Below are 15,962 nucleotides of genomic sequence, written 5' to 3' on the forward strand. Positions count from 1 at the left end.
TTCCTTCTCTTAAAATTGTAAAATTACTAAAACCAATCTGGAGTTATTGAAATTTGATGTTTTAGGTTTAGAATTTTAAAAATCGTTAAATTAATAAGAAATGCATCTCCCATAGCTCTGTTTCCTTTTTCCTTGACTTTAGTTTTAGTCCTCTCTGGTTTTATTAGGTCGTCCTCGTTTAGTATTAGGCTTTAAACCTTAATTATATTTTTATTTATTGATTGTTTAACAAAATTACTTCCTAATGACCTAATAAATAGTACTATCCTGCTTTCCGCACCATCTGATGTGTGATTTTGTTCCACCCAAAAATAGTCAGATATTATACTAGGATAGAAAATGAGTAGTGGTTCTTGAACAAGGACATACATTAATCAATTGCTTTCAACCACAATCATAGTGGAAATAAAAACATAACTACATAATTTATCATCCTTTCTTTTTTTCAACCAAAATGATAATAAAATTGTACAATAAATTATACAAAACTGAATAAAAAAATAATATATAAATCATTACCTCTGTCTGACATTTGAATGGCTATAATTACAATGTGGTAAATTCCACAAATTTACCATAAGTTACAAATATGTCTGGAAAAAATGATTCTCTGGGATGAAAAATATTTATGCTCTCTGTCTAATTAGATTGATTGATAATTAGTATTTAACTCCACTTTCAGCACAACTTACTGTATCGTGGTGGCCAGTTTTTATTAGTTGAAGAAACAAGAGTACCCAGAGAGAACCACGACCATCTGCAGGAAAACTTGCAATCCTAGGTAAATAAGATCATGCTGCCTAGTTAGAATGATTTCTACAAATCTATAGTCTGTTTTATAATTCTACAAATCAAAAGTCTGTTTTATAATTCTACAAATCAAAAGTCTGTTTTATAATTCTACAAATCAAAAGTCTGTTTTATAATTCTATAAATCAAAAGTCTGTTTTATAATTCTACAAATCAAAAGTCTGTTTTATAGTTCTATAAATGTAAATTCTGTTTATATATGACAAAGCATTTCTATTTTTAATATATATAATTATACATAAAAATACATTACCAGGTCAATTCCTTGACAACAATAGACATTCCCTTTGACCAACAATGATAAACATTACAGGTACAGAAAGGTTCATATGGAGGATGAGAAATACATCATAGCAATTACTTATGTATGTCTACAAATCTGACACTTGTGACTTTAAAAAAAGTATTGGTTAGTTGGTACCAATATTCATAGTAAAAAAAAAGTTTTTTCATGGATTTCAATAAATTCTTAATTTCTGACATTACACAAACCATTGAAAATATCTGTTTCCTTAGTATTCAAAGATCATGTAGAATCATGGATAATACCACTAAATTAAAGAAAACATTTGTGCAGTGTCTCATCTGCTTTTATAAATACATTCATTTAAAAAAAATCAAATCTCAAACTTCTAATGTGGTAAAAGATTAAGGTAAGTCTTTACAACTTTCTAAAGGAAAAAAATATAAGCAATATCTGTATGATGTTTTCAACACAATTATTGTAAAATAAAACAACCAGTTATATATAAGTGTTCTCCTCCTCTTTAATTTGATACAAAGCTTAATGAAAGTTAAAACAAATGGATATGGTATAAAACCTTCATGACATGAAATAATCCCTGTACATATGGAAATAAACAAAAGCAGAAGAACAACTTTTTAATTGTTGTTTTTCTTCTAACAGTCTTCAAACCTACTGAATTTGCTGTGTTCAAATTGCTTTTCAGAATTACTCTTCATCAGTAACATTCAAACGGTCAAAAATAAAAAACAGCTGCATTACAAATCAAGCCTAAAGGGAAGTACCCTTATAGTCAATTTTGTTTGAAAGAATTTGAAACTGTAAGTTTTTGCAAAATCACAAAATCTTTTCTCTGATAATAACATACTGTGTGTAATAAATATTAACAAGTGCCAAAGCATTGACTGGTGGGTGAATGATACCATAGACTGATAGTCTAGCATCAGTGTTATCAAACCAGAAGTCGTTAAAGATTGTTGATTCATAGTCACTTCTTGATTTATTGTGCTACAAATTCTTGTATGAAGCTACCTTAATATATCTGAACCCAATTACACAATGCAAACACTAGGATGATGTGTTATGCACAAATTATTTGTCACATTAAATTTTTTGCTATAAATTTCATATAAAGCTACAATTCTTTTAAAAGATATTGTGGTTATTTCTGGTTGGATGATTATGAACTTGATAATCATACAATGCAAAATTGTTTCGAATATATTTGTTTTTTGGCTTACATATTTGTAATGAGGTAATGAAACATTCTCATTCTCTGATGATAAAGGAAACAAAGAAAACAAAAACAACGGAAGACAAAATAATAAACAAATAAACAACCATACTTCAGAAAATTCTGCTTCTATTGGAACCAAGTTTATTCAAACCCAACCTAAAATACCATCAAAATATCTTTTGGGAAAAAAACATAGTTTTATATGAATGATTTAGTCAAAAAAAATACAGTATTGCAATTTTACAAATTACTATAGGACTCTATTGTGAAATGTTGTAAAAAAGAAACCAAAAACTTCTAAAAAATAATGTTATAAATAGAAAAAAAAAAAATTCAAATATAAACAAAATTTTGAACATACTATAGAAAGATGAAATTATTATGAGTTACGATAATGGTTGAACAATTTAAAAATTGAAATAAGTTGAATTCAAACTCCTTTAAATACTGCCCTGTTCAAATATATCAAGATTTATTATATCTATAAAATCAAATAAAATAAATTGCTTCGCCGAGCACAAAAGTTCTTTATACATAATTTAAAAGCAGTGTAAGGGAGGTAATTCAAAGTTGTGATTGAATTACCTCCCTTACACTGTAATTTGTACTTAAGTAATTGTCCATTAACCAGGACACCCTTGTTTTTTCTCACTTTTTTCCCCTAATTCCCAAACGGTTTGAGCCATAACCCCCAAAATCAATCCCAACCTTCCTTTTGTGGTTATAAACCTTATGATTAAATTTCATAGATTTCTATTTACTAATACTAAAGTTATTGTCTGGAAACCAAATGTCTTCGAACGTGATACCAATATACGACTAAAAATTAAATTTGGCATATATATAATTTTGAGCTTAATAATGGGTCATCACTGTGTATTAAATAAAAGAAGATAGTTAGTATAATTATATTGACTCATATGTGGCTGTTTACATCAAACCATGAAAGATATAAAATTATCATTGTTAATTTATCCTGTGCATTGGTATATAAAGTGAAAGCAACTTGATCTATTAGATATAATCATTAACTATGAAGTTTAAGAAAGGCAATATTTTAAGACTAAACCTTTTTTGCAGAGTACTTTTTGCACAGTTTTCTTTTTTCCTATCTACACAATAAAATCTCCATGTTTTGTGGAGATTGTAGCCATTTCCTTTAAAAATGAAAATAAAAGTATATAACCTCAAAACAATAAAAATCATATTTGTTGTGTATACATTCTTTTCAATTGAATTATTTCTTGTTTCATCCATAAATGTAATCCCATTTTAGCAAATTCATTTGAACAGTATTTACAGAAATAGTGTGAATATGACTATAAATGAAAACAAAACTTTAAGAATTTTGTGCGCTTAAACCACTTTTCTAAATTTCTCTTGATCAGAAGTGCTCAAATCCTAACACGGAAGTATGAAGTCATATACAAATTGATAATTATTTTGATTACTGTAATAATGTGAAAATAGAGGGAACAGCTGACAGGGTAAAAAAAAATGGTGATCAAACATAAATTGAATAAATAAAAGACAAACTATATTCTCACTAACTCTGTGTATCTAAAATAACTCTACAAATCAACTATATAAAATAAATTACGTAACAAATTATACATGGAATGATCACCTCACTTTTCTTATTAACAAATAAAAAATAAAGGGTTTATAAAATAGAGGTACAGATTTCACTATGAATGATCCAAAACATTTGTTTTGTGAAATTATATTTAAAAGATAAATCTCTGATTAATTTTTTCGTTGCTATCTCTATTTGTGTAAAAGCAATTTTGATGCTTTTAATTAAAAAAAAAAATACTTGCTGCACTGATTGAATAACACTCAAATCTCAACACTTTGAAGCAAATACATGAATTACACAATTATAAAATATAAAAAAAAAACTTTAAAGTTTTTATATTAAAAACCAGCTTTCAAAAACTTTAATTTCTATTATACTGTGCTCATTTCAAAATCAGCTAGAAATTTGAAAATTAAGGGGAATTTTTGAACATTCACTGACAAAAAAGATAAAAGAAAGTGTTTAAGGCAAATAAAACTGATTTTTTTTTCCAACAGAAAGTAACGATGTCAAAATGAATAAAATAAACTAAAACAGATCTTTGCTAACTTTTGACGTATTGTTTTAAAACTAGTAAAGACATGGCATAAAAAGAAAAACCTTGAACCTAAACAGGTTTTTTTATGTAATAATATCTATACAGTGTTACCCATACAGTATAAAAAATACTGGTACAAATATATCAAAACAGTTAGACGAAAACTACAAACTGACGTACAGACATCCCCTGCCTTTTGATTTAACATGAGTTATCTCCTGTATCTAAGAGTTATTTCCTTTGATAAGAATAAACTAATGATTTGTATCTTTCATTCACATTCAGTATAAATGTAATGTACCTAAGAAAAAAAATAATACAACCAAACAAAAGTATGCATTTGATGAAAATCATCTATGCAACATATGTCGAATCTCTTTTCATAGAAGCACCATCAACGCTCTCAATAATTAATAGTTTTTTTTAATTCTTAATTTTGATGAAAACTGGAAAAGCTCTTAGATGTTTGTACAAAATAAATTAGTCATCATTCTGTATAAAAACATCACGTTAGCCTCTCACAAAAAAACAAATTGTCTAATATAAAAACAATAAAAGGAAGACTTTGCTCTATAAAATTCAAGTAGCAGATTGATCAAAATTTTACATTCTAAACGATGACATTAGATTTTTTTTAAGTGATGAAAAGAAAAATTTCAAACAAAATTAATATCTTTTACTGAAACATTTTCTTTTATGCATTTTCTTGAAAAAATACCACTTTTATTTTCAAAATTAATTAGAGTTGTCTGTGTTGATGCATCACACTTTTTAATGCATATAATAAAAGAAGATGGAGAACACATTAGCCATCAATTACAATTGCAGTTGAACTTTTAAGTATCTTAACACTTGAAAAATAACATGCTACAAGGGGGTGTTAAATGACCTTGACTTCCCATGAGGGTCTTGCACTGTCGATAAATAACATGTATCTTCTGAAGAATTATACATGAAAATAATTCCTTAATTTCTGTTACTAAATTAAGATAATTAAATTGACCAGTCTATAAGAATATTCTGTGCAAAGAACTCATAGGTCAAATTTGGAAATAAAGAAAAAAAATTATGCATTATTCAGTCTAATGAAACATTAAATGTTTGCAAGGGAAATAACTCTAGCATCTGTAAGTAATATAATTTAAATCAAAGAAAGAAATACAAAAAAATTATGCTGCTGAACTTTACATACATACATACATACTTGCATATGTCATCACCTGAACATATATTCCTTCTGAATGTTTGATACAAACTTTTTTGTTGACTATCTGTCAGACACTTATGCCCATAAAAATGAATGAAATGGTTTACCCAGAAGTATGTATAGCAAACCCAAATAAGATGACAAATTTCTTAGATTTTTCTCTTCTGACTTCTATAATGGTCCCACAAATATCACAGTTCATTTTTATAAATGCTAATTAAAAGTAGAGAAATTTTGACTCATAGACACATACTCCATTATACAACCCATTGCACCAAAGTAACCCTGAAATGGATAAAAATAATAATTGAAAAGATAATTGGCATTTTGAAGATGTAGAGTGAATTGAAATTTACACCTATTTAAGTCTATTTTAGTCTGCATGGCATTCCTTAATCAGGTACCATCAGACCAAGTTTGGGAAGTTAAAGACCTACTCTCCAAGATACCTCCTTACAAAAGTTAAATAAATGGGGATTGTGTCCATGGGACACAGATGATGCCCCCACTTGCATATAATGTTATAAAGGGACATAACTCAAGAACTGTAAAAGTGATGCTACCCAAATTTGTACTTGATCTGAGTTTTGTGGTAATAAGCATTGTTTATAAGTTTAAAGAGCACTAAAATAAAAAAATGCTCAACAGAACAGCCAAAATTCAATGTAATAAATATGAAATTAACTTTATTTTTCTTATTCTTTTGAAGTTTCAATCATTTCTAAACATATTGTTTACCTCAAATTAATACAACATCACAATATGTTAAGTCAACAAATAACTATCAAAATTTTTTTTTTCAACAATTGGATAATCTAGCTATGATTGGTAGTTACTGAGAAATAAGTGAAAAAAATTTCATATATCTGCATGAACTTTTTTTATTATGTTATCACTTACCTCGTGTTCTAAGAACAAGGCTTTTAGAGCACCATCTGACCAATATTCCATAGCATAAGCTAATAACTTCATAGATATAGTATTTACACGTAGAAAATTTCCTACAAATACAACCTTATCTATTTTCTGAAAAGTTGAAAAAGAAAATTAAGTTATTCTGTTCATATTTTGCGAAAGCTATATATCAACAGCATTAGGACAGAAACTCTATTGTCTATGACTTCAAATGCATAAGCATACGCATCTGGTGATAAAAATACTTGTGCAATTTTCTAAAACCATACTGGAATGTCTGTCCTTTATTGGTGCTAGATTTAAATATAAATTTTCTGGTTTTTGTTAGGCTAGCGTAGCGGCAAAATAAAGGAGTTTTTGTATTGAAGTTTTAGAGCTTATTTGTATGGAAATTCTCACAACCAAAATTTTACTTTTCATTATTGTCAATTTATTTTTCATTACTGATGCTTGCTAGTTGTAAAAAGATTGCTTCCTGTGTCACAAAAAACAATATTAAATTGTTTACAATCACTTCTCTCTTTGCATTAACAAATTGTCTGTCTTCAGGTCTATTAGTATTTTATGACCATTTTGAAAATCAAAATCCTTACCTCTGTTGTAGCCACCATCCTTGCTATAGAACCTATATTATTCGTTATTGTTACAAGTGTTGATCTAGCTAAATCACTTTTGGAAGCTTGCTCTCTTTTCTCTTGTATATTCATTTGACCAAAACTGAAATATGAAATGAAATTACTTAATATTGAATGATGGAGTTCATAGTATATTTTTTAGTTGCCTTTATTTGTACCCTTTATTATATTACAGACCTTCATTTTTCAATATCTATCATTTCAACAACTGTGGATTTATTCACTATTAGTATTAATCATTCATATGTCAAAAAAAATTCTGTAATTGATATATTTTTTTTTCTCTTTTTATAATTGTTGACTTTTTTAGGCATGTACAACAGATTTTTTTTGTATCAATGTTGTCTGTTGAGACCAAAATTAGTCAATGACTAATGCTCGTTCCACAAATTTCATATAGCATCCTGAAACATCCTAATGAACAGGAAATTTCAAAATAACATTTTGTTTCCAAAAATTATAGCATCACATCCATAACATTCTATAAGAAATTCATTTCAGAAATCATAACATTCATGCAATATAGTATCACAATACCATGTGGCTTCAAGGTCCTCGGGGACAACATTGTGAGACATTGAGGCCAAGGAACAGTAAATGTGCTTTGTCACAGATTCTGGTAAAATTTTGCATACAACCTTGACTCGCTGAACTAGAACAGAAAATACAAAAAATAATGCATTTATCTCTTCTATTCTCTGAAATATAACTAATTATAAATTCTTTCAAAACAGGCAAATATTTGTATATAAAGCCCATAAAATCTGAGAAAAAACGTACTTAAATTTGTCTTAAAATCATCATTCTCTAATTTTTTATTCATAGATTTTTTTTTTAAATATATGTTGTGGACACATAAATTTCCAGTTTAATGATATAAAATTATCATATGGTCACCGACTTCGTTTTTGGTGTGTAGTGAAAAAAAATCGATGTTTTACGCCTTACAACAGGATGATGTTACCATCGCTTCAACGTTTTGTGCTATTTTTTCACCTAGAACACCACTTTGAATGAAGTATACTGTGAAAACAAAGTCAGTGACCCTATTATTATAACACATCATTAAAACTGAAATTTATGCATCAATAACATATAATTTTTTAAGAGAAATCTATGTATTTGAAATTAGAAATTTTATGATTTAAAGACAATTTCTAGAACGTTTTTCACTGATTTTATGTGCTTTCTATACAAATGATCAGCTTTTTTGAAAGAATTCAATCAGTAATATTTCAGAGAAAAAAAAAGATAAATGCAAAATTTTACCAAAATCTGTGACATAGCCCATTCACTGTATTAAACTTGACCTTAAGTGATACAGCTTGGCTAAGAAATATAAAATCCCAGAAGCATTCACATCTAACAGGTATAGATGAAGTGGAGAACTATTCAAGAACTTTACCTGCTAGCTACAGTTGCGCCTTTGAGGTTAAATCTGCTATAGTCCCCACCATATATATCTTTGACTAGTTTGTCTACTTTATGTGAGTCCCCTTCAGCAGCTAATGCTATTGCTTCTTCAAAAGTATTACAGCCAGTTAATAAACAGCATAAACCTAGGAATGTTCCTCCACCCAAACTAGAATAAAAAACAAACATATCATAAAAACAAAATGTACTACATGTACTACCTACCGTCTTTTGGTATGTATAGTGCGCATTTGTGTATTGTGCGCACCCCCTTTATGGTCAAAGAAACTTGAGAAAAAAAGTTTCTTGTTCGTATAATACTCATAGACATTTTCGAAAAAGTCACAGCTCCAAAATCGGCAAACAGGAAGTTTACCGGTAAACTGGAAGTTTTCTAAATGGACACCAATGTCGGAGAATTGTTCATAAGAAAGCAGTTGTATGTAGCAGAGCTTCTACTAACCATGCTAACTATCAATAAATACTATGGGTTCATTTTTTTCTGCACTTTGTCAAACATTTAAATTTATGGTTTACTTATACCCTTAAAATCCACAAAATTGGTACCCCCTAAATAATAATGAATTCACAGTACTCCAAAATCTCCAACCTTAAATAACATATAGTGTTTCATCTAAGCATGTTACTAATGGAAAATGTCCATGCCTTTTTTAATAGGACCATGTAATCAAATACCCTTCTCAAATGGTGTCGACATGAACTTTGTTTGTATGTGCCTGTCCCAAGTCAGAAGCCTGTAATTTAGTGTTGCTGTTTATCATATTTCACGATGAATTAAAAAATCTAAATTTGTTTTTAATTCATCGTTCTTTACAAAAATCAGGTCATTATTCTTTTATATTGTCCTACATTTGTCATGTGGGGGCCTTTTACAGCTTGCTATGCGGTTTGGGTTTTTCTTATTGTTGTACGGTGACATATAGTTGTTAACTTCTATGTCATTTGGTCTCTGGTTGAAAGTTGTCTCATTGGCAATTATACCAAACCTTCTTATCTTTATATTCAACTGCCAAAGCACTGTGAAATATTTTGGAAACTTTACAGAAACACATTTTTTTTTCTTTTATTCCTATAGAATTTTATAGAAGTTATCATTAATGATAATTTTGCAAAGTTATTATCCAAACCCTCAATGAATTTTATAGAAATCAAAGATTAATTTTTTTTACTGTGAATTCATATTTCAGGGGTATACATTCTAACTCAGGGGTATAACTCCCAAACAATAAATCCCTTTCTGTCAGATATAGCCCTGACATCACAATTTATACTTTAAGGTTATAATCAGAAAATCTCAAACCTGATTTTTTTGGGGTATTTTGGAAGTAGAATAACTCTTTATTCATGTTATTAGTTCAGGGAAATTTGATTATGTGAACTTAAACTCAAAACTCAGAAAAAATATTCTGGTTATCATTTGAAAAGGATTAATTCACTAATATTTCCTGTGATTATGGTCAAAATCAAACAAGACCAGCATTTCTTAATTAAATAAATTTGTTCATAATGTAAATACATTTAATAGGCTCATAAACTGAAAATCTGGCCTATAATTTTCTATGATTTTCTCAGTATTTACATATGTATATTTAACACAGTGTAATATCTATTTTAATCACATTTTATAATTTAGTGTATTTTACCTTGATCCCCATACTCTTTTATAGTCAAATGGTCCTCGAACAGCTAAGATACTGACACCTGATCCTATATTTACAACTAGATAAGGATAAGGATTATGGAAGTCAAACGGAACTTTATTCGAGCTGTTTGGTTTATCACTGTCTGCATCCTTCCAATAGTAACATTCTAATGGAAAATTACGATCTATATAATGAATACCTTTGATGAGACAGTCTAGTTCATCAAACTTATGTAGTGTTAAATTTATTCTCTGAAAAACAAATATCAATTAGAATTAATGGGGAATGTGTCCATGGGACACAGATGATGCCCCCGCTTGCATATCATATAAATTTATAAAGGAACATAACTGAAGAACGGTGAAAGAGATGCTACCCAAATTTGTACTTGATCTGAGTTTTGTGGTAATAAGTGTTATGTATAAGTTTCATAACATTTGGTTGAGGCTAACTTAAGTTAAAGAACGGAAACTTTTTCCATTTGTAAAGGGGCATAACTCTAGAACAGTAAAAGTGACTCCACCAAAATTCAAACTTGATCTGTATTTTGTATTATTAAGCATTGTGTATAAGTTTCATAACCTTTGGTTAAGGCTAACTTAAGTTAGAGAACGGAAACGAAAAATTCAGCAATTTTCATTTGTAAAGGGGCATAACTCTAGAACGGTTAAAGTGACAGCACCAAAATTCAAACTTGTCAGATCTGTGTTTTGTGGTAATAAGCATCATGTGTAAGTTTCATAACATTTGGCTGAGGCAAACTAAAGTAGGAGAACGGAAACGAAAATTCAGCAATTTTTCCATTTGTAAAGGGCATAACTCTAGAACAGTTAAAGTGACACCACCAAAATTCAAACTTGATCTGTGTTTTGTGGTAATAAGCATTTTGTATAAGTTTCATAGCATTTAGTCGAGGCAAACTTAAGTTATAGAACAGAAACCAACTTTGGGACATACGTACAAACAAGGGTAAAACTTAATGCCCCCTCCGCTACGGCGGGGGCATAATTAAAAACCTTGCTATTCATAGCTCAAATAAATGATCTTTGCAAGTCACCCCTAAATGAGTTTTGAACTGAAGTTTGTTTATGATATCCATGATTTAAGAAAATGATCAAAATTTTGAATGTGGCCTTTTGGGATCAACAAATCAAATTATTCACTAATCTAACAATGTCCAAGGCAAATGCTCTCACTTTGTTTTACATTTTAATGTTGAAATATTGCTTATCTTATAAGCTGTTTCTATAGAAATGGACAATTTATTTGCTTGTTTGTTAAATATGTACTTTTATATCTTTTTTTTACCTTCCTTGATGTTTTTTTCATATGATTTCTTATTTCTGATTTTTGTTTTCTTTGTTGCAATTATAAGAAGATGGTTGTTTCTAGAAGGTTTAATTCATATATTGACTTACCTGTTTAAACTCTGTTTCAAATTTATAAGCACCACCGCCAGTTGCACATATTGCACAAGCTAAAGTTGAAAAGTTTTTAGATTTGGCTAAATTAATGAATGCATTCATTTCACTGGTAGGAAATCGTATAAAATGTAAGGTCCCTTTTTTACCACCAATCTGCTGATTTGTCATTTCTAGATGTGTGTCTCTTATACCCGTATTTCCGTAAGCTATATTGCCGACCAAGTACCTGTGTATAGTTTTAAGTGTTTCTTTTTCCCCTTGTTGTTCTAATTCCATGATATCACAAGGTTCAAAATATATCAGCTTGGTTAGTGTTCCTCCAATGTCCATACCAAACCATGGCATAGCTGGATAAAAGAAAAAAAAGAAATTAAATTGTTCTCTATATATTCTTTTGCAAATTGAATTTTCCTTTCAAATCTAACATTAGCGTATTAAAGTACTGTTCATTTGCTTATGGTTATGAATGACAAAACATGTTTGCAGTTTTTATTTCATTAGCATGAAAATAAAGGTACATGTATGTAGGTTGACTTGTATGTTATATCAGAAATATTAATATTCACAATACACGCTTTATTTAACATGTTTAAGAGAACTGGAAAATATTTGTTGGGCTCAAATGCCCGATTGACTTCTTTTAGTATTTTTTGTAAAGGTACACAAATGTACACAATATACTTGTATTGCGATATGATATTTCAATACATTTTATACCTGTTTCAACATGGAAGCAATAATCTAAAAATATTTATTTTCATTCGAAATGGGGATGTTAAAATATTAGGTGACCCAATGATTTCTCTTCCTATCCAACATACCATCCTTTTCCAGTGGCAATCTCAATTTTCAGCCATTCATCTCAGATCTTTTACTTTGTAGGACCTACTGAGCAACATATTTATTGTTCATTAGATCTCAGTCTTCCTTAATTTTGCATGAAATACCTGCCACTAAACGTTGAGCAAACAACAATTTATCAAGCAACGAATTTTAAAAAATATTTCATGTATGCCAATTACAATGTGTATTTCATCACAGAAAATGAAAATTAAAATATAATATTTTCAAGTCATCAATAATGATTGATTCAGGTTCACATGTAGACAATAGAAATTAATTTAAGAACTTCTTCCCTCATTTTTCTGTTTTTCAAATACATATTTCAAGCATTTCTCTAAAATTTTGTGCAATAAGTGGTCAACAAAATATTAATAAACATGATTGAGAAATAAACAAAATGGATATGGATAATAACGTTTAAAAATTCTTTCCTCGCCTACCGAAACAATGCTTGGAATGAAAAATTTAATCTGACACATATAATACTTTACAACACGAAGTAGTTCATAGAATCGGCTGCTCTGCGTTTTTTTTATTTCTATTTGTACATGCATTGTTTTTATTTTATTTTTTTTATTTGGTGCCATTGTTTTATTTATATAATTGTTTGAGAGATTCTTTACGGTATTTATCAATTATAATAAGGTTTACTAAGCTAATCGGATAACAAGGATAAATATATTCTATTATTTTAGAGGTGGTTCAGAATCAGTTATGCATTTCACTTGACAAAGATAAAACAAAAGCGCTTGTAAAATTATTAGCAATGAGTATATTATCTTCATTTTTTTAAAGATAAGAAATTAAAAAAAAATCTATATTGCAAGGTTAAAAGTTGTATTTTTAATAAAGTTGTATTAAAACCATCGTTTATAACAATCTTAGAACAATAATTTTTATAAAATTACTTTTACATCGCTTTTCCTGATTACGGCTTAATTGACGCGGGAAAAATTATGGACGGTGGGAAAGTGCTGTTCTACAGAGAGGGATAAGTTTTGCAACGTCACAAATATGAAACGTCAAGATGCTTTTAACGCGACAAAGCAAGAAATAAACTCGGCAGCAAGAGGGTTAATGACCTTGACTGTGAAAACCCTATTTGTTCTGTATTCTGATAATTTTGGGGGATGAAAGGATAATCAATGAATAAAAGTTCCCTGGTTTGGTTGGTGTTCAGTTTGAAGAAAAAAATGATGTTCTAACCATTTGAAAGTGCACACTGTAGCCTCAATTCTTACATGAATAGGCAAGGCTGCTACAAATAAGATTTGCTTTTAAAAAGGGGATGTAACATAAAACAAAATTATAGTCAATGAATTTCTTATATGGACATCAATACTAAACAATGCTAAAGAGGGACAACTCATATTAATTTGATTTTTATTTTTATGAGTAAAATTGATTCCAACTTGCACAGATTGATCATTGACTGTTTAATCCCCCAAGTTTTTGTGTCTCGTATGGGCCTTTTGGTTTTTATTGTCCCAACCTGTTTTATGCTTTTTTGGTTACCAAACTTTTGGTCTCTACAGTCTGATATCATATGACAGTGCTGTATGTGGTGAGAGTTATTCCTGAAAAAAATTGTGCATCCAGAAAAGTATTATAAGATACATTTTAAAAGATAAGAATGTTCGCTGTATAGTTGAGTGCCACTCTGATAGTAAACAAGTTTTTTCAGAGTAAAAATATGGCATATTGGTATACATATGGTACAAATAACTGATATATATTGCAAAATAAGGGATTTATGACAATGAAGGGGATGGACTATAGGTGGGGGCTCAACACACCTATGCATAATAGTCCAAATAATTATGATGTGTCATAATTATTTGGACTACTATCATGACTATGCATAAGAGCTACGGTTCCGCAGCTAGCACCGTAACAAATCTCCCAAAATTGAAATTTTAACACCTGAACAAAAGCACATGAAAAGTTTTACAAAAAGTTTCCATAATGTTTAATCACTGAAATGTGACTCTCTAAACATACATGGCTTTGGGGCATCCTTTGGACTGAGCAAATCGCTGTCCATTCCATTTCCAAGGAAATCGTTGCTATCATGACCATTGACATCTATGACCAATGGTTTGTCTGACATCTCAAGTTTTTACTTAATTGCAAAATATGTGAATCAAATTAATTCATTGTAGCATACACACAGGTAAGACATTTTGGTTTTAAAAAAAGGATTTTCATAAAAAAAAATAACCGGAAGTTATGTAAGGATCTGTAAAGTTATATACAAACTCGGAACGTATTACAATTTCCGTATCTTAAACGTCACCCTAACAGAAATTCCCCGGGGAACTTTGTTATAAACAATGCCATATTTTCGGTACCTGTTGTAACAAATATTATATATCCTTAATCACGTTAGGTAAACATACTGTGATATCATAAGTCCATTACTAGGGCCCTAGTAATGGACTTCTGATCACTTCTGGTAATCGAACTGGTAATATTTGTTCCAGTGGAACTAATATTGTGTAGGAACTTCATGACAGCACATACTATTCATATGCGCCATATATAAATGATCTTTCCGGAGGCATGTATAGTATCTGGGTACTACATACGTCTCTCTGATCTTCCTGGTCATGTAATCAGATATCGAAATATTGTAACCATCAATGACAAGAAATGCTTTATATATAATGAGCATGAATCAAAAGTCAAGCCCTAAAATTCAAGTCAGTCTACCAACCTATCATATTTTCTAACATGTCCAAACAAATCAGAACTTGAGACTGAACTCTCGGAAAATCTAAAGGGAACAGTACTTAACATCAACAAAATAACAGTAAAAAAAATTTTTTTCCATATACTTTAACAAAGTATATATGTGTCCGACGACTTACAGAAAAGAGCGACGATTTACAGAAAAGAACAGAAAAGGACCGAAAAGGACCAAAAAGAATAGAAAAGAACCGAAAAGGAAATCTATTTTTTTTTTTTGCAATCGAAGGAGACTAGCAAATTGCAAAATCATTAAAGTCTATAAATGAAAAGATAGTTTCCAAAAAAACTTTTTTATTAGGTTTTGAAACCTTATATTGCGACAGGACTAACTTACAATTGAAAAATTACCCTCTTATTATTACAGGTAGGGTCGGATGCCTATCTTATATACTACAAATAGGGGCTATTCAAATGAATTTTGAAAAAGCTCATACATTAATTTATATGTTATATCTATTTAAGTATTTAACAATATCGACTGCATCTTTCATCCGCTTTCTCTTCCCTTTCCCAATCTGGTACTGAGATTTTTTGCCTCTCCAATCTGTATAGACTTAAACAATTTTCTATCTCCATGTGCATTACCTCACGTTTTTCATTCTCCTTAGATCTCTTGTTTAATTTCTCTTTCTACTTCATGCGTCTTACTATCTCTCTGGCACCCTTTCTCATTTAACTTATAAATATATAGACGAACTATTT

At 29.6% G+C, this 15,962-nt stretch overlaps 1 protein-coding gene across 1 annotated transcript; it reads right to left on the reverse strand.

Moving 5' to 3' along the window:
• Positions 1–425: 425 nt before the first annotated feature.
• On the reverse strand, positions 426–14,735 carry LOC127734849 (pantothenate kinase 3-like). Its single transcript, XM_052244888.1, has 7 exons — positions 14,511–14,735; positions 11,661–12,013; positions 10,243–10,493; positions 8,571–8,747; positions 7,124–7,247; positions 6,516–6,641; positions 426–5,900 (listed from the first exon to the last, which is right to left on the reverse strand). The coding sequence occupies exons 1-7, from the start codon at positions 14,617–14,619 to the stop codon at positions 5,829–5,831; spliced, it is 1,212 nt and encodes a 403-aa protein (XP_052100848.1). The 5' UTR covers positions 14,620–14,735; the 3' UTR covers positions 426–5,828.
• Positions 14,736–15,962: the final 1,227 nt, after the last annotated feature.

This window comes from Mytilus californianus, unplaced genomic scaffold (genome assembly GCF_021869535.1).
Source record: "Mytilus californianus isolate M0D057914Y unplaced genomic scaffold, xbMytCali1.0.p SCAF_3, whole genome shotgun sequence".
NCBI classification, from domain to species: domain Eukaryota; kingdom Metazoa; phylum Mollusca; class Bivalvia; order Mytilida; family Mytilidae; genus Mytilus; species Mytilus californianus.

Coding starts and splice junctions, on each gene's coding strand:
- LOC127734849 (XM_052244888.1), bottom strand. CDS start 14,619: ATGTCAGACAAACCATTGGTCATAGATGTCAATGGTCATGATAGCAAC. Junction 12,014..14,510: donor AAAGGATGCCCCAAAGCCAT/GTATGTTTAGAG, acceptor TCTTTTATCCAG/CTATGCCATGGTTTGGTATG. Junction 8,748..10,242: donor AAAAGAGTATGGGGATCAAG/GTAAAATACACT, acceptor TTTTTATTCTAG/TTTGGGTGGAGGAACATTCC.